The sequence below is a fragment of the Polychytrium aggregatum genome, assembly GCF_025602895.1.
Source record: "Polychytrium aggregatum strain JEL109 chromosome Unknown BJ171scaffold_5, whole genome shotgun sequence".
Taxonomy (NCBI): Eukaryota; Fungi; Chytridiomycota; class Chytridiomycetes; order Polychytriales; genus Polychytrium; species Polychytrium aggregatum.
In genome coordinates, this window is record NW_026516207.1 from 953119 (window position 1) to 969881 (window position 16763).

The following is a 16763-nucleotide window of genomic DNA, read 5'->3' on the forward strand; positions in this document are numbered from 1 at the left end:
GATGGCTTGTGTGCGGCGGATGATGTTGATTGGCCACCGGGCTGGCCGATATCGATCGGCATTCGCACTCATTGCGATGGACTTTCCGTCTGTTCAAGACGATGCAAACTCGCTCATGGTCAGTGTCCAAGGCGAATACCGTCCCTGAACCTGAATCTGAATCTGAGACCCTCGGTTTGCTGGGGGGGGGGATGGACTGTATTGAAAGTCGAAGACACACGACGGACGATCAGAGGACGCCCTTGGTCGAGGGGATGTCGTTAGCACCGGTGGGAGTGATGGCCTCGCGCAGGGCGACAGCGAGAGCCTTGAAGGCAGATTCGGCACTGCATGGGTGAGAATGGAGGAATGGATCGTGTAAGCAGGAGGCTATGAATAAGGCACGCCATGCAAAATGCATGACCATGTCGGGGCCTGAGCCGGGGCGCTGCTGAGGCCGGCAGTGCATACCGGTGGTGGTCGTTGAAGCCCTTGAGAGTGTCGACGTGCAGGGTCAAGCCGGCCGAGGTCGCAAAGGACTCCAGGACATGGGGGATCATTTCGCAGGACAGATCGCCAATCTTTTCTCGCTTGAGACCCAGGTCGATGGAGGCGTGAGGGCGACCCGAGATATCGACGACGGCTCGCGAGAGGGCCTGGATCGATGGCCACCGACAGCAGAACCGATCAGAACACATTGCAAGAGCTCGGCATTGCAGCACGGCCTGAGGATATGAGCGCTGTCATGGCTTCGAGTATGCTGGCGACCGGCTCACCTCGTCGAGTGGAGCATAGGCATAGCCGAAGCGCTTGATTCCACGGGGCTCGCCCAGAGCCTCTTTGAAAGCCATGCCCAGAGAAATAGCAACGTCCTCGGCAGTGTGGTGGTCGTCGATGTGGAGGTCGCCTTTGCAGGTCAGCGTCAGCGACCATCTGGAGTGCTTGGCAAGGGCATGGAGCATCTGCAGCAGCCAGCAAGATGGGGCACGATGAGAACGAGCTTGCCAGAGAACTGCTCTCAGCCCAGAAGGACGGTTCATTCGCCAAGGGTGCAGCGTCGTTGCCTCACATGGTCCAGGAACCCGACGCCGGTGCTGATGCTGATCGTCTGAGCAGCGTCGTGGGGGAGGCCGGTGGGCAGCAGCAAATCAACATGAATGTCGGTTTCGTTCGTTTTGCGGTGGATGGTCGAGCGGTACGACTTGAGCTGCGACATGGCGACGAGGACGGACGACGGGCGACGGGCGATGATGGGATGGCGATGTGCTCGGGATCGAAGACAGGAAGACTGGAAGTCACGAAGCCAACGAGGCCGCAGAGATAGCGCAGCAGTGCAGGGTCAGGTGACCACATTGATGCGCTGCTCTGGAGGACCAAGGACGCAGCGCATTGGATATGTTCGATATGTTCGATATGTGTTCGATGTGTTCGATGTGTTCGATGTGTTGGGTGTGTTACTAGATGCACTGCAATGTGCTGGAGGTGTGTTGGAGAACGTACATCGACCAGACCGGCAATCCGCCCATCGCATCGAGCGTTGTGATGCAGCCTGTTCACGAAGGACATGTCCTTGGAGCCCACAACAGGTCGCCAAACGTCGCTGCCAATATATCTGGACACACGTATCGACTGCCGGACATGCATCTTTGCATCCAACAGCACTTCCACCCTGGACCTCGACCAGCACAGCACATTCTGCTGATCAGCGCACAGCCGCCGGCAAAGCAAACACGCCAAGGTTTCTGCTTGTGCGCCATACAGCAAGTGATGTCCCCTCCTCGTGCTGTGCGCGTCTCCCGATCAGCGACGGCGTCGCTTCGGTGCTGACACTTCGGTGTCGACTTGCTGCTGCTGGACGACCCGATTCCCCGCTCCTTGCGGCTTTCTGTGTCTCGACCCGCCCGTCGCTCTCTGCCTTCTGGCTTGCATCCATCCCGTCCATCCCGTCCATCTCGCCCCTGTGAATCCCGTCCATCTCGCCCCTGTGAATCCAGTCCGCCATGGTCAAGACGATGCTGTCTGCGGCCCTGATGCTCCTCGCCCCGTCCCTGGTTCTGGCCCAGGAAGGCTCGGTAGGTTCCTTGACCACATAGCCCCAGTCCGCTTGCTTGAATGTACATCGACAACATCCTCGGCTGGCTGGCTCACCAAACGGCGTCGTTCAACCTTGCTCCGCCCTCCTCCAGCTGACCAGTGCCGGCATCAATCCCAACTACAAGTGCGACTCTTCGACGTGCACTCTGCCCAAGTGCTACTGTGCCTCGAACAAGCCGCCCAACGGCCTCTCGCCTCAGTCGATCCCGCAGTTTATGACCCTCAGTGAGTTGTCTGTCCTCAGCAAGCGATCTTCCGTGCTGCAGCTCTTTGGCTGCTGCTGTCCTGTGAGGTGTCTGTCCCCTCCATCTCTGCTCTTCATGCTCCCGCTCGGCTGGGCTGACCAACTCCAACCATCGCTTGCTCCACGCACCTACCCCCTCAGCGTTCGACGATGCCGTCAACTCGGTGGTTGAGCCTGTCATTCAGAGCCTCGTCGGCAACAAGACCAATCCCAACGGATGCCCCCTCGCCGCCACATTTTTCGTCTCAACCCAGTACACCGACTACTGGCGAGTCCAGACCCTCTACGGAAACGGCCACGAGATCGCTGTGCATACCATGAACCACGTTGGTGAGCGCACTGCTCCACTTAGTCGAAAGAGCAGCCATCTACCCGCGGACCGGCCTGTGATCGGCGTCTCATTCGATACCGCCCCGCATCTCTTCTGCGCTGCTTGTAGCCCGCCCGTCCGCCATCGAGATCCAGGGTGCCCAGACGGCCTTGAACCAGTACGCCGGCGTGCCCAAGAAGGAGCTGGTTGGGTTCCGACATCCGTTCCTGGACTACAACCAGCAGTCGTTCCAGAACCTCGCCTCGCTCGGGACCTTCAAATACGAGTCGTCGATGCCCATGGATCCCAAGGGCGCTATTTGGCCGTATGTGTCCAGGTTGCTTGCATGCGAATCCCCTCGAAAGATTGAGTGCCCAGCCAGGAGAGCAGACGATGAATCTGATCCCTGGGGAGCATCTCTGCACAGGCGCACATCCTGCTCCGTACTCACCCCAGATACTCGATTCACCTGCAGGTATACCCTTGATTTCGGTCCAGCCATCTCCTGTGCCACGGGCGACTGTACCGGCAACTTCAACTTTCCCGGGCTGTGGTCGATTCCGATGGCCAACCTGGAGAACCCAGACGGCTCGCTCAATGCCTCGATGGACCCAAACGCCCCCATCGGCAGCACTCTCTCCAAGGACCAGCTCGTGACACTGCTCAAGCACAACTTCCAGCTCCACTACACCGGCAACCGCACACCGATGGGCTTGTTTATCCACGCCTCGACGGCATTGCCTTCGATCGAGCCTGTGCGTCTGACGGCCTACAACGAGTTCATCCAGTGGACCCTTGACAACTACCCAGACGTCTACTGGGTCTCGAACCAACAGCTCCTGGCGTGGATGCAGAATGCCACCAGCACCGCCGACTCGCTGCGTAACCCAGCATTGAGCTGCAAGATCGCCGCCCGGGACGCATCCAACATTGAAATCTGCGACGGCGTGGATAACAAGGGCGATGGCCAAATCGACTCTGGCCTCGTCGAGTCATGCCAGTACCCGACCCAGAACGCCTACTTTAGCACCTGCTTCGGGTGCCCGTCCAAGGCACCCAACATCTCCGATATCAGCCCGTCCCGCACCTCCACCCGGGGATTCGTCCCCGATGCCGGATGTCCAAACGGTGGCACGTGGAACCCGCTTACCAGCCAGTGCGTCAGCCTGAAGCGCCCGAGCCCAGTCATCAAGGTTGCTCTGCAGACTGCAACTGGAACGACCACCCCGGGAAAGAGCGGCGCTGCCGGCCGTCTCGCGAGTGGAGTCACTGTCGGATACATGTCCGCAGTGGTGGCTGCTCTTGCCGTGGCTGCTCTGGCTTTCTAGAGGAAAGTGAAGCGAGATGTCCGAGGCCACGAAATAGACCCAACAGTGGCGATAGAGTGCGGAGTCAAAAGCAGATCCCGGAGCAATGGCCATCTCGAGTCGATCGAACCAATACAGCCCTTCGAAACAGACATGTGTAGCGGATATGCTTGCGGATTGCCTCCTGTGGCATCTTCCGCAACGACGAGGAACCGGCAGGCACGTCGCATGCCCAGCTTGCGTGCAGTGATGGCAGGAATAGGCTGATTCGACCATGAACAAAGGACTGCGGCTCCAGTATGATCAATTCTCGCCTGAGCGAGGCTGGGGGTGGAGAGTACAGTCTCGGTCTTGGCCTGCTTGGGCGGCTCCACATTCCCAGTCCGCCAGCGTCGTCTTCGTGGAGACGGTCCGGAGAGCGATGCACAGTGGGCTCGTGCGAGCCTTATTGGCAAGGTCGGCGCACGCTATCGCACCGTGGAGGTCGGCTCACCAGCCCCAACGACCGCCATGGATGTTTGCTGTGATGGGGGGGGTGGAGCGCTGTCGAAGCCATGAGCGAGGGGTGGATGAACACGTGACGGGGCCATATGTGCGGTATATCAGACCCGCATCGACAGCCAGCACCGACAGCCAGCACCGACAGCCGCCAGTGCACTTTCTCGTCCAGAGTCAACCGCCAGCCCAGTCGACCCGCTATGGAATCCCTCCGCCAGGCATTCGAGACCTTCATGGAGGCCAACGATGCCCAGGATACTCTGGAGGCCTTCGCCGCGCTCCAGTCGATCGTCAAGGAGCTCGCCGGCAAGGACGAATGCGAGCTGCAGTTCGCTGACTACCAGAGCATAGTTGCGCCTGCTTTGAACTTTCGACGCAAGTCGCTCTTCACTCTCCTGGAGGCCAAGATCCGAAGCAGCCGATCCATCTTTGTTGGGCGAGGCCAGAAGTTTGAGTTTCTCGACAGTCTCGAGGAGTCGGGCGCCAGCGTCAAAGTGCCCCATTCCCACGCCAAAACGGTTCGGATCTTGGTGAGCGGTGCAGGTCCGTGCGGCCTCCGAGCCGCCATCGAGGCCAAACTCCTGGGCTACGACGTCACCGTCATCGAGCTGCGGTCCGAGTTCAGCCGCCACAACATTGTCAAGTCATGGACCTCGACCATCCAGGACCTTGTGACCCTCGGCCTGAACCACTTCTATCCCAAGTTCCAGACTCGCGGCGAGGCTCGCATCGAGATCCGCATGATCCAGCTCGTCCTGCTCAAGGCCAGTTTGCTCTACGGCGTCCGAGTCAACTACAACGAGGGCGTATGCGGGCTGGTCGATCCAGCCCTGTACCAGAGCGGCGGTCCAGTCCAGGATCCAGCCCACCCACTTGCCCTCGGCTCAGACCCGCCCGCCGACACCAGCGATGTGCCGTTCTATGCATGGTCGCTCCCAGCCGCCGAAGCTCGAGTATTCCTCAAGCTCCAGAGGAGCCACTCGACCCCGATCACCGAGGGAGATGTCTCTGCCGATGATGTCCCGGCCGAGCTCCAGCTTAGGCCGACAACTGCCATGACCGGAGACCGCAGCGCCATCCAGAAGGTCAACAAGGTCGATTACTTTGAAACAGCACTTTCGCAGGACGGGGCCGTCATCCGCTCGGAGCAGCACCCCGACCTCGATTACCTTCGATCCAGGGGCCCCCGTGCCAGGCTCTATCCGTTCGACTGCCTCCTCGTTGCCGAGGGCGAGTCCTCACGGCTCATCCGCCACCTCGGCTTTGACCGCCGCATCGCAAAGTTTGGCGAGGCCATCGGCCTGGTCGTCAACCTCAACTTTACCGAAAAGGGTCTGGCCTCCTCCCAGGCACCCGAGCGGCAGATTGCCGAGTTTGTCTTTGGCCGCTACATGGCCAAATGGAGATCCACGATCTTGGGCAAGCTTGCCGAGTCTGGCATCGACGTCGAGAACATGGAGTACATGCGCGGCACCCGGACCCACTTCATGGTGACGACTGTCAAGAAGGCCTCGTTGCACTCGGCGGGAGTGCTCAAGGACATCAAGCCGACCATCACCGAGTGTCTGGACCCGTCCAACGTCGACCTCGACAGGCTCTATGGCTTTGGCCGTGCTCTCGCCTCGGCCGTCGGTGTGCCCGCCGAGTGCACCTTCGCCTCCAAGAACGGCGTGCAGATCTTTGACTTTTCATGCAAGGGCCGGTGTGTTGAAACAGTTCGTCCGATCGACTCGGCGCTCGCCACGATCAGCGTCGCCGACAGCAGCAACGGCGCGGCGTCGTCTCAACCGTCCCGTCGCTGCATCGTCCTGCCCATCGGCGACGCCGTGCAGAATCCCTTTTGGCCTCAGGGCCTGGGAATCAATCGCGGCTTCCACACCTCGCTCGATGCCGTCTACGCCTGCTTCCACTGGAGCTACCACCACGACTTTGAGCGAGTTCGTCGTGAGCGCGAGCTGTGCTGGAGGGTCATGGAGTGGCTAACCTTTGCCGAGTACACGGTGCAGACACCGACCAACTTGACAGCGACTGTTGTGTGGTCGCCCGACCCGCTGACTCGATACAATCCCGAGATCTTCAAGAGCATCCACAAGGAGCATCCGCTTTACTTGACCGAGACCATCCGCCAGGCCCTCTCGCTCAACTAGAGATACTGGCAGGCCGTGTCGACTGCAAAAAACGGCAGCCGAAGCAATGGATACGATTGTTCGCACTGTTGTAGTTGGAGTGGCGATGCGACTGCTGTGATCGTTGCAGTCGCTGCGATTTCCGACCACAGATACGATCAAGTGAATAGAGCAAGCCGTGTTGGCAATGTTACAATGATACATGTTGCCTTTGATGCAACCCAGAGAAGGATATTGGCGCGGGCTTGACAACGGGGGGGGGATGGTTACGGGGAATGGTGTGAGCAAGAAGCGGATGGGCCAGAATGGCCACGCCTTGGACACAACAGTCGCAAAGCTCACGGCGAGAAGCTTGGCCGTGGCTGGCTTGCTTCGATCCATGCAGATTCTCAGAGAAACGCAGGAACAGATAGGGTGCGCGGCGCTCAAGCCCTTTTCTCGTTAACCTGATGTAGACAACGGCGTCAGTCAATCGAAATATCACGGACAGCACCACGGACAGCACCACGGACAGCACCACGGACAGCACCACGGACAGTACCACGGACAGCACGAGGGACAGCACCACAGAGACCACGACGCCTGATGTGACACTTACATTCAGCAGCAGGGTGTCGGCGTCGACGTAGACCTTGTTCTGAGAGGTGGCGACGATGCCGGCAATCTCGCGAGCAGTCTCGATCTTGCGGAGCTCGAGGAAGCCGGGCTTGTTGCGGATGGACTCACCAATCAGCTGGGCCGACTTGGCCTCACCCTCGGCCTTGACGATGATGGACTGCTTCTGCTGACGGGCCTGGTCGACAATGTACGAGGCTCGCTGGGCATCCTGCTGGGCTGTTTGTCGGGAGAAACGATAGGAGGGGCCAATTCCGTCCAGATGTAATGGCATGCGGTTAGAGGCGCAATCAATGGGCGAGACACACGCTCTCGACATGGAGACTGGAGCGATGTTTTGCTTTGGACAACCGACCGATCTGCTTGGCCTCGACGGCAGAGGTGAATTCGGGGCTGAAAGCGACGTGGGTGATCGAGACATCGTCAAGGATGATGTTGAACTGGGCAGCTCGGGTGAGCAGCTGGTCACGAACCAATCGAGAAACCTATGGAGCGGGATAGCCCGCGCGTCATGGGGATAATGTCGTCAGCGATTGCAGATCAAGACCAAGACGGGCCCCCATGGCAGCTGCACTGGGCACAATCGCAATGTCATGGTCAAAGGGTGCAACACCGCGCTTGCGTCGAGCTGAGCGATCCTGCTACATCAACCAGACGGCTTACCCGCTCACGCTGGGTGATCAGCTGGGAGGCGTTGAACTGGGCCACAACCGACTTCAGGACCTCGTTGACGATTGACGGAAGCACTCGCTCGTCATAGTCGAGGCCAAGGGTCTGGAAAATATGGGGAAGCTTGGCGACATCGGGCTTGGAGAGCACACGCAAGGTGATGTTGACCATCTGAAGATCTGGGATAGCCAAAGCAGGGACGAGAGACAAAGGCGCCGTTTTAGCATCGATAGATGCGCAAGCAACATCGTCGACTGGATGGACGTGGATGATTGTCGAGACACGCACGACGTCGACTCGCGAGCGAAAGGGTTCGGCGCATCCTGATCTTGGACAGGCGGTCTTGGACGGTCCGCCGCGATCGGTCACGCCTCCTGGTGTGAGACGGCGATCGGAAGCCTGGTCATGGCCAATCCCTTTGTGCATCGATAGCAAGCATACCCTTGGTGCCAGTCAGCGAGGCAATGTTTCTGGGCTTGGCACGGACATCGAAGATGATGGGAGTCTCAAGCCAGGGGACGTTGATGTGAGTGCCTTCAGAGTAGATAGTGTCCTTGACACCACCGATTCTCGAGAACTTGATGGCGCGATGACCACCATCGACTAGAGCAAAAGAAAGACAAAACCAAAAGGCCCCGCCAGGACGCAGAGGCGTTAGCCTTTGGATCCGCCGGCGGTCTTTCTCTGGTGCTGAGCTTCATGTCCCATTTCCCATTTCCGATGGCACAATTACCGTTGAAGAGTGAGGAGTTGATGGCGAAGCCAATGGCGCCGAGGGCCAGGAGCGAGCCCGTTGATCCCAGGAAGGCTCGCGGGTTGCCCTTGGGCATGAAGTTCTGGATCATCTTCTGGAAGTTGGGCTGGGCCATGGTGCTGCAAGTCCGGTGGGGTGAGTGCTGCTGCTGTTACTGAAGCGGCTGTCGATGCTGATGTCGCGGCTGTCGATGCTGGTTTCGCGGCTGTTGATGCTGATGCAGGCAGCAGGATCTCGAGATTCCGAACCTGGCTGAACAACGGCGCAGGACAGCAACTTATGAACCACATCCACAGGCACAACACGGTCTCTTCTCGGTGCGTCTCGGTCCCTCTCGGTCCCTCTCGGTCCCTCTCGGCCATCCTCGGATTTGAAAAAGCCGCCACGCCACAACGTGGAGCAAACCAAGCCAACAGACGGCCGGATCCAGCCGCCGGATCCAGCCGACGCCCAATTAATCTCGCTGCGCAGCCGGTTCTGGCCAACTTTTTTTGTTGCTGGCGACTTGGATCGCCGACAACCGCAGCACCACAGCATCGCAACCACATCCACAACCACAGCCACGGCGGCAGCTGCAGCCGCGCCAGAGCATCCATGACCATAACCAAGACCAAGGGCAAGACCAAGGGCAAAAGGGCCAAGCCCGAGAAGCCTGTCAGCAAGCGCCAGTCCAAGCGGAATGAGGAGGAGCATGAGCTCAAGGATCTCGACGAGCGGACAGCCAACCCGGTGTGTGCGCTGATGCAGGCGAGAGGGAGGGCATGTTCCCCAGGGCCAGCCGCGGGACATGATGGCACCCATCGAACCGAGAAGTGCCGAGCATGGCCTGCGACGCCTCGAGCGGTGGCAGGCCGATATGCCGAAATCCTCATTCGACTGAACTGTACTTGCAAAATCGGCCGTGTTTTGCTTCGGCGTGTGGGGATGGGACTCTCGACACACAGGATGTCTTCCTGAAAAACGACAACTGGACACGATTTGCCGACCTGCCGCTCTCCAAAAGGACACTGCAAGGTACGAAGTGTTCTCGATACGGTGCCTCACATATATGCTGCTCGCGAGGATTTGCGGTTGGGCCCATCTGCCTCGACCTCTGCATCGACCTCTGCATCGTCATCTGCATCGTCATCTGCATCGTCATCTGCATCGACATCGACCTCTGCATCGCCGTTGGCATCGACAGCGCCATCGACAGTATAATCAGCATCACCCCCAGCATTGCCGTTGGCATACCGATCGCACATCTTCTCCATGCTCAACGCCATTTTGGCCCCCCGTTCTCGTGCAGGACTCGCCAAGGCCAGCTTCACAGAGCCCACGGAAATCCAAAAAAAATCGCTGCCTTTGACCCTTGCCGGCCGGGATCTCCTCGGCGCGGCCAAGACGGGGTCGGGCAAGACCCTGGCATTCGTCATTCCCCTCCTGGAGCGTCTGTATCGAGCCCGATGGTCATCCATGGACGGTGTCGGCGCGTTGATCATCTCGCCGACACGGGAGCTGGTGGGTGTGCTTGCTGCCTCATCTTGCGCTTGGCCCAACTCTGCCATCATCGCCGTCACGATCACACTTGCCGTGCCCCTGGGTCGAGGCTGCCATGTTCGCCTGACAGGAAATCAACGGTACCGATCTTGGTTGTTGTCGCTCATGGCTCTTGCTCCACACATGGCATCCAGGCAATGCAAATCTTTGAGGTCCTCCGAAAGGCCGGCCAGTTCCACAACTTCTCGGCTGGCCTGCTCATTGGTGGAAAGGACCTGAAGCAAGAGCAGGACCGAGTGAATCGCATGAACATCCTCGTGTGCACGCCCGGAAGACTGCTCCAGCACATGGACCAGACGCCCAACTTTGGCTGCGACAACCTGCAAATGCTTGGTAGGCTGACATTCGTGCAAGAGAGGGGCGGACAGCGGTGCAGAGACAACTCCATGCACCTGTAAAAAACCGGCTGTGCATTCAATCGGGGCTGGGGCTGGGGCGATAGCCCTATCTACTGCGAGTATAGTCTGGATGGGTATGGCGTGCATCATCAGGCTAACAGACGCTCTTTGTCCGGGAACGATCCCCCACTTGTTTTTGCGCAATCTACAACATTCTCGTCGCGAACGCATGTTATTATGTCCTCGCTCTGCCCCCCCCCGCTCCATGCGACTCAGTTCTCGACGAAGCCGATCGCATCCTCGACTTTGGATTCGAGAAGACGCTCAACGCCATTGTCGAGAACCTGCCCAAGGACCGCCAGACGCTGCTGTTCTCGGCCACCCAAACAAAGTCCGTGCGCGACCTCGCCCGCCTGAGTCTGAAGGATCCCGAATACGTCGCCGTCCACGAAGCCGAGACAGCTAGCACCCCAAGCAAGCTCGTTCAAAAGTACCTCGTATGCGAGCTGCCGCAGAAGCTGGATGTGCTGTTTTCATTCTTGCGGACGCATGTCAAGAGCAAGATTCTTGTATTTGTGTCGAGCTGCAAGCAGGTCGGTTGATCTCCAAGTGCCTGGGGCTGGATACATGTGTTGTGCCTGTTTTGCGATGGGCAGGTCATGGGCAGGTCATGGGCTCCCTCGATTGGATGACTATGCGACTGAGACACCCTACTACTTGGCCCCTCTCCCTCTATGCAGGTTCGATTCATTCACGAAACATTCTGCAAGATGCAGCCGGGTCTGCCACTAATGTGCTTGCACGGCAAACAGAAGCAGCCCAAGCGAATGGCGATATTCGAGCAGTTTTGTCGCAAACAGACGGCCTGCTTGTTTGCCACTGATATTGCTGCTCGGTGAGTTTGAATGCATGAGCTGTCTCATCCACCGTCCGCCCGCCCCCTGTCTGTGGACGGCATCTGTGCGGACAAGCGATGTGGCTCACACTGCATCCAACTCATTTTTCAGCGGTCTTGACTTCCCCGCGGTAGACTGGGTCATCCAGCTGGACTGCCCCGAAGACTCGGATACCTACATCCACCGAGTTGGTCGAACAGCCCGCTACAATGCCGCCGGACAGGCGCTGTTGGTGCTGTTGCCGTCGGAGGAGCAGGAGATGATTGCAGAACTGCAGCGGAAAAAGGTGCCTGTCGACAAGATCCGCGTCAATCCCAGCAAAACCACATCGGTGCGGAAGCAGCTGGCGTCGTACTGTTCCCAGGACCCAGAGATCAAGTATCTGGCACAGAAGGTAAGGCGGCAAGCGATCGGCTCGAGGTGGATCAAGCTGCAGCGACGGGAGGTCGACGGCCTGGAGCCAATGGTGCTTGTTTCGGCTGCGGCACCCTGGCATCGATCCTGGACACTACCGTCGGGGCGAAACGGCGTTCGAGAAGCACGGTGTGGAGTGCATCGTCGAGAGCACATATTGCTGATCCAGCTCAGCCGCGATGGACGAGAACATGGCGATGCGGACGGCACCATAGCTCACCCTCCCCTCTCCCATGACTCTTGATTCGGGACCGACTGCCCTGCTCGGGCTTCCAGGCGTTTATTTCATACATGCGATCAGTCTATCTGCAGAAGAACAAGCTGGTCTTTGATGTTCATGCGCTGCCGTCAGAGGAATTTGCCGCCTCGCTTGGCCTTCCTGGCGCGCCTAATATCAAGTTTGTCAAGGTGGGTGCATCCCCGGGGCCATTGGGCTTGACTTGATCCCAGCGTCGTCCGATGTGAGCACGATGTGTAGCGGGTGTACCTTCCCATCCCTCACGCGCCCAGTCAGAGACCCCGACAAAAAGTGAAGTGCGGATTGTTCGGTCGCGATGGTGCTTGAGAGAGGCTAAGACTTGCCATGACCCTGTCAGCTCACCTTGCAACCCGCTCCCCTCCCCGTATGGGCGTCTCTGATCCACTGTACGATACGAAAATGGCGGATCGGTTGTCACTGGATTTGAACATGGCGGTCACAGAAATCTGGCGCCGCCAAGAACGAGTCTCGACAGGCCCGGGCAGTCTCTGGCAAGAACCAACAAGCCTCAGACGACAGCGATAGCGATAGCGATGATAGCGATGGCGACGACGAAACTGCCAACGCAGAAGTTGATTTGGATGGTCGCGATGCCACCCGAGACGGAGACGACGACGAGGACAGCGACGATCAGAGAGCTCAGAAACCGCGCACCAAGGTCGACAAGCTGTTTGCCCGCAAGAACCTGACCGTGCTCTCGGACCACTATGCCAAGACCGTCGAGAAGGGTGGCGACGGCGACGACGGCGACGACGACTTTTTAACTCTGAAGCGCGCGGATCACGACATCGACGACCTCTCGGTGAGCACTAGCGTCGGCATGCCATCCTGCCGTCGAGCTCCATGCATTTGCTCCGGACGGGATCCGCACTGAGTAGCGAGTGCAGAGACCAGGCTTGGTTTGGCTCTGGCGCCATATGGTTGTATGCGATGTTCGGCGACAGGTGTGAATGCCAGCGGCGATTGGCACTCCACACTGACACTCACCACTAACACTCTCTGCCGGCACTCCGCCAACATTGACTCGCACGCTCACCAGACGGGCCCCGTCGACCTCACAAAGAAGCAGCTGCAGACACTCAATCGGCGCGAGCGATTGAAGGAAAAGCTCAAATCCAAGCGAGTCGTCTTTGACGAGGAAGGCGAGGCCATCCAGATCAACAAGCTCGAGACCCTTGCCGAGTTCGAGGCCCAGAACGACATTGGCACCATCCAGCAGAGCTACCTTGAACAGAGCCGTGAGGCGATCCAAAAAGCCGACATTGACGACAAGCGGATCGCCAAAGAGAAGAACCAGGCCAAGAAGCGAGAGAAGAAGCGCAAACAGAAGCTGGCCCGTGACGAGGTGAGATGACTGCCTCATTCCCCGCGCATTCGGAATCGATGAGAGGGGGAGGGATGTCGTTGAGGAGTCGGACTGCCACGAGGCAATTGAGCCGTGCTGAGTCGAGGGTCGTTTTTCCGGATTGCACAGCCGGGACGCATGCGGATGGATGCTCGGTCGTGCCGCCGTGATGGTCGGCCCTGTTTGATGGAAAGTCGTGCGAGGGTGGCCAGCAGCCGGTAACGACGGGGCAGAGGAACGAGCAACCGGGCTGATCCCGCGGATGTCTTTGAACAGGACGATGACGGCGACGCGGGTGTCGAGCTTGTGCCGTACGAAGAAGATGGCGATGACAACAGCGATGATGGTGACGACGATGGCGATGAATACGATGGCGATGAGTACGACGGACGCGATAGCAACTTCAACAACGGTGGCGACGACGACGACGACGACAACGACGACGGCTGGGACTCGGTCGACGCGGATGGCGGAATTGATGTTAACCTTGATGAGGAAGACGACAATGTCGGACCAAAGCACCCGCGACAACCCATAGCCCTCCATGGCAAGCGCAAAGCCGGCCACGACCGGAGCGGTACGGACGATGCCCGGGGCAATGCCAGCAAGAAGCTCAAGGGCAAGTGGAATGTGGATGAGAAGACGCTGGAACAAATGGCGCTTTCGCTGCTGGGCAACTGAGACCGACCCGTGTTGGGGATGTCGCATTTTCTGGGTTCCGAATACACACTCGCCCCATCGCCCTGGGTGTCGACCACACTCACATTCCCTGTCCATCTCGCTCATGCCCTGCGGCCAGGGCAGGGCAGCAAGTACAACCCGACCTCCACCAAGCGGCAGCACCCAGCAGCACCACGGCGAAGGAACAGGGCCAGATCGCCTTGTGCCAATCGAGACAAGCAGCGGACACGGGAACAGCCGCGGATACAGAAACCAGACACGTGAGGGCACACCTGGCCAGCCACGAGGGGCGGCTGACCCGCCGCGCCTTGTGGGCGACGCGGGGGTGATCAGGGGACAATCTGCAGTGCTTTGCGATGCCTTGCGATGGTTTGCAGTGTTTCGCTGGGAGGCCGCTGATGACCCGCGAGTGCTTGCAAGGACATATCTGCGAGTGCCTGCAAGGACATGTCTGCGATGGCCACAAGGACATGGCCGGCGCAAGCACACTTGCGCCGTTTGGGAATCGCGGTGGCTGTGGCTGCAGCCATCGGGGTGCTCGTGACAGCCGCAACCGAGGCATGTGCCAGTCGCAGTGCCGGAGCGCGGCTGCTGCCCATGGTCTCTGCCATGGTGAGGTGTTCCTGCTCTTGCGCCAGCCAGCGACGACTGCTGCAGCCCCGACGCAACCGGCATCCACGGCCCCATGCCGGCCAACCCACCGGCAGCCCAAAGCCGGTGCGGGCAAGCCAATGGCGAACCTGTAGCGAACCAATGGCGAACCAATGGCGGCCCAGCACAGCGGCGTTCATGGGGACGGCTTTCCCCTCCCGCCCAAAGCAAGAGACCGAAAAGAAAGGAAAGGGGCAACGGTGCGACACGGAGGCGAGATCCCCACCACGGCCCCCGGACGAATCGCCAGCCGCGCACAGACGTGACCGCGACGGACGTGACCGCTCCATAGGACCGGCGCGCAGCGATTGCGTTTGCGTCGCACCGAGCGATGTGCAATGGGCCACGGCCGTCCTTGAGCGAGGATGCTGCTTGCGAGAAGGGAGGTTGTCAAAGCGGGTGCAATTAAGTTACATGGAGTGGAGTGTGGGCTATATGGACTGTGAGTTGGATGGATGGAACAAGCTGTATGAACATCATGCACAAACCACATGCACAAACTTCGTTCACAAACTACATGCACACCGCATTACTTGTAACATCCCAGCTCGACTGCCTCTGATTGGTGCTGTGCCCGGACAGGGGCAGATTATCAACGCAGAAACGCAGTTCGTCTATGGCATCGGACTGCATGCCACCCGCGGTCGCTCGTGGACAGGAAGCGTTCGACCCGACCACTTCTCGACCCAACCGCATCTCGGCCGTTGCCCGCCTCGGCTATTCGACAGCACCGCGCTTCGACTCGTTTTCCCACCACCACATCCTCCTCCTCCACATCCGCACCCCCTCCAACCGCACAGCACCCAGATCCCGCCCGATCCCAATGCCGCCGTCCCGTGTCCGTCCGCCGCTCGTCACTCGGCGCTTGGCCATCACACGCAGCGCACAAGGCCGTGGCGGCGTCGCTGCTGGCCTCAAGGCGCCCGTCCGTGGTGTGGGCGTGCCAGTGCCACGTCTGTGCGTGGGCCTTTCTTTTTTGTGTCGCCCTGCCCTTGGGCCCCCTCGTTACCGCCGAGGATCACTCGCGGGCGGTTCCAAGGCCGTCCCAAGGCCGCTCCACCACAAGGCCTGCACAAGGCAACATGGGTCGCAAATTCCTTTGCATGGGTGGGAAAGCGGCTATTCCCTTGGCTATTCCCTTGGCTGCTCCCTTGGCTGTTCTCGTCGCTGCTGATCTGGTTGCTCCTCTGGTTACTTCTCTGGTTGCTCCTCTGGTTAATCTGGTTACTCTGGTTGCTCCTCTCGTTGCCGCTCTCCTTCTCGGCCCGTTTTCACCCCGCGCACTATTCCTGCCGCCCCTCGGCTCTCGCCCCACCGCCCCGGCCTCCTCGTCCGCGCCGCTCTCGTCTCTCCCATCCTGCCGCTGCTCAGGAGAAAAACCGGGGCCGTCTGTTCGCCCCAGCGCCTCGCCTTGATCCGCACAGCACTGAACCACCGATATCCTCCTGGCCTTCCGCCTGGGCCTGCGTTCCTCCACCTTCCTGCCTGAAGCATTAGCCGAGGTAAGCACTCGGTACTGTTGCCAGTCCCCGGTCCTCCCTGGCCCAGCACACGGTCCCCTCCCCTCCAATACCCAGTTGCAACCCCCCCCCACGGGCTCCTCGAGCGTGTGCGATTCCGTCCATGTGCAATTCTGGCCCGTGGCGAGATGCTTCTCCCTCTCGATCAGCCAGTGCCGCTGCAATCGTTCTCCTCCTCTCTCCCTCCACCCACCCACCGACCGGTGCCCACTGCCTTGAAATTGCACTCCGTCCTTGCTCTGTCTCCCGCGCACCCGTCGGAGCACCTGCCATTCTGCCCTGGTTGCTCCTGTCTCCCACCCCGCCTCACCTTTCCCCTTGACCACAATCCAGTCCGTCGTTCCCACTCATTCGATCGGCCGTTGGTCCATTGGGCTGATCGCCATCGACTCCATTGGCTCTTCGTTTCCTCCTGCATCGATTTCCTCAGCTCCATCGGTTCCCACTTACTTCCATCGAGCCCCTTTACTTCCGTTGATTCGCATCTGCCTCATCCGCCCCCACGACCTCCAAGCTCGCTGACC

General features: G+C 59.5%; 5 protein-coding genes across 5 annotated transcripts; 3 read left to right on the forward strand and 2 right to left on the reverse strand.

The window, feature by feature from the left end:
• Positions 1-175: 175 nt before the first annotated feature.
• On the reverse strand, positions 176-1249 carry BJ171DRAFT_438644 (Imidazoleglycerol-phosphate dehydratase-domain-containing protein). Its single transcript, XM_053108004.1, has 4 exons — positions 1049-1249; positions 756-941; positions 451-635; positions 176-326 (listed from the first exon to the last, which is right to left on the reverse strand). Exons 1-4 carry the CDS (start codon positions 1193-1195, stop codon positions 230-232), a joined length of 615 nt encoding a protein of 204 aa, XP_052970416.1. The 5' UTR covers positions 1196-1249; the 3' UTR covers positions 176-229.
• A 577-nt stretch (positions 1250-1826) lies between these two features.
• BJ171DRAFT_455605 (uncharacterized protein) lies at positions 1827-4218 on the forward strand. The gene is made up of 5 exons (XM_053108285.1): positions 1827-2051; positions 2166-2298; positions 2459-2647; positions 2757-2952; positions 3103-4218. The coding sequence occupies exons 1-5, from the start codon at positions 1980-1982 to the stop codon at positions 3953-3955; spliced, it is 1443 nt and encodes a 480-aa protein (XP_052970417.1). The 5' UTR covers positions 1827-1979; the 3' UTR covers positions 3956-4218.
• Positions 4219-4579: 361 nt separating this feature from the next.
• Positions 4580-6715, forward strand: BJ171DRAFT_490981 (uncharacterized protein). Its single transcript, XM_053109690.1, has one exon. The coding sequence runs from the start codon at positions 4633-4635 to the stop codon at positions 6577-6579; it is 1947 nt and encodes a 648-aa protein (XP_052970418.1). The 5' UTR covers positions 4580-4632; the 3' UTR covers positions 6580-6715.
• BJ171DRAFT_438649 (prohibitin-2) lies at positions 6716-8840 on the reverse strand. The gene is made up of 6 exons (XM_053108005.1): positions 8576-8840; positions 8284-8445; positions 7837-8021; positions 7529-7658; positions 7157-7392; positions 6716-7004 (listed from the first exon to the last, which is right to left on the reverse strand). Exons 1-6 carry the CDS (start codon positions 8709-8711, stop codon positions 6984-6986), a joined length of 870 nt encoding a protein of 289 aa, XP_052970419.1. The 5' UTR covers positions 8712-8840; the 3' UTR covers positions 6716-6983.
• A 260-nt stretch (positions 8841-9100) lies between these two features.
• On the forward strand, positions 9101-14143 carry BJ171DRAFT_596120 (P-loop containing nucleoside triphosphate hydrolase protein). The gene is made up of 11 exons (XM_053114654.1): positions 9101-9325; positions 9541-9610; positions 9885-10096; positions 10270-10468; positions 10750-11066; positions 11214-11368; positions 11481-11763; positions 12060-12191; positions 12485-12844; positions 13082-13387; positions 13664-14143. The coding sequence occupies exons 1-11, from the start codon at positions 9191-9193 to the stop codon at positions 14066-14068; spliced, it is 2574 nt and encodes an 857-aa protein (XP_052970420.1). The 5' UTR covers positions 9101-9190; the 3' UTR covers positions 14069-14143.
• Positions 14144-16763: the final 2620 nt, after the last annotated feature.

Excerpts from the sequence above, each read along its gene's own strand:
- BJ171DRAFT_438644 (XM_053108004.1), bottom strand. The coding sequence starts at position 1,195 with ATGTCGCAGCTCAAGTCGTACCGCTCGACCATCCACCGCAAAACGAAC. Across the intron at positions 942-1,048 it reads GCGTCGGGTTCCTGGACCAT|ATGCTCCATGCCCTTGCCAA; the intron begins GTGAGGCAACGA and ends TGGCTGCTGCAG. Across the intron at positions 636-755 it reads CCTATGCTCCACTCGACGAG|GCCCTCTCGCGAGCCGTCGT; the intron begins GTGAGCCGGTCG and ends CCATCGATCCAG.
- BJ171DRAFT_455605 (XM_053108285.1), top strand. The coding sequence starts at position 1,980 with ATGGTCAAGACGATGCTGTCTGCGGCCCTGATGCTCCTCGCCCCGTCC. Across the intron at positions 2,052-2,165 it reads TTCTGGCCCAGGAAGGCTCG|CTGACCAGTGCCGGCATCAA; the intron begins GTAGGTTCCTTG and ends GCCCTCCTCCAG. Across the intron at positions 2,648-2,756 it reads GCATACCATGAACCACGTTG|CCCGCCCGTCCGCCATCGAG; the intron begins GTGAGCGCACTG and ends CGCTGCTTGTAG.
- BJ171DRAFT_490981 (XM_053109690.1), top strand. The coding sequence starts at position 4,633 with ATGGAATCCCTCCGCCAGGCATTCGAGACCTTCATGGAGGCCAACGAT.
- BJ171DRAFT_438649 (XM_053108005.1), bottom strand. The coding sequence starts at position 8,711 with ATGGCCCAGCCCAACTTCCAGAAGATGATCCAGAACTTCATGCCCAAG. Across the intron at positions 7,659-7,836 it reads TGATCACCCAGCGTGAGCGG|GTTTCTCGATTGGTTCGTGA; the intron begins GTAAGCCGTCTG and ends CCCGCTCCATAG. Across the intron at positions 7,393-7,528 it reads CGTCGAGGCCAAGCAGATCG|CCCAGCAGGATGCCCAGCGA; the intron begins GTCGGTTGTCCA and ends CCCGACAAACAG.
- BJ171DRAFT_596120 (XM_053114654.1), top strand. The coding sequence starts at position 9,191 with ATGACCATAACCAAGACCAAGGGCAAGACCAAGGGCAAAAGGGCCAAG. Across the intron at positions 9,611-9,884 it reads CTCCAAAAGGACACTGCAAG|GACTCGCCAAGGCCAGCTTC; the intron begins GTACGAAGTGTT and ends GTTCTCGTGCAG. Across the intron at positions 13,388-13,663 it reads AGAAGCTGGCCCGTGACGAG|GACGATGACGGCGACGCGGG; the intron begins GTGAGATGACTG and ends GTCTTTGAACAG.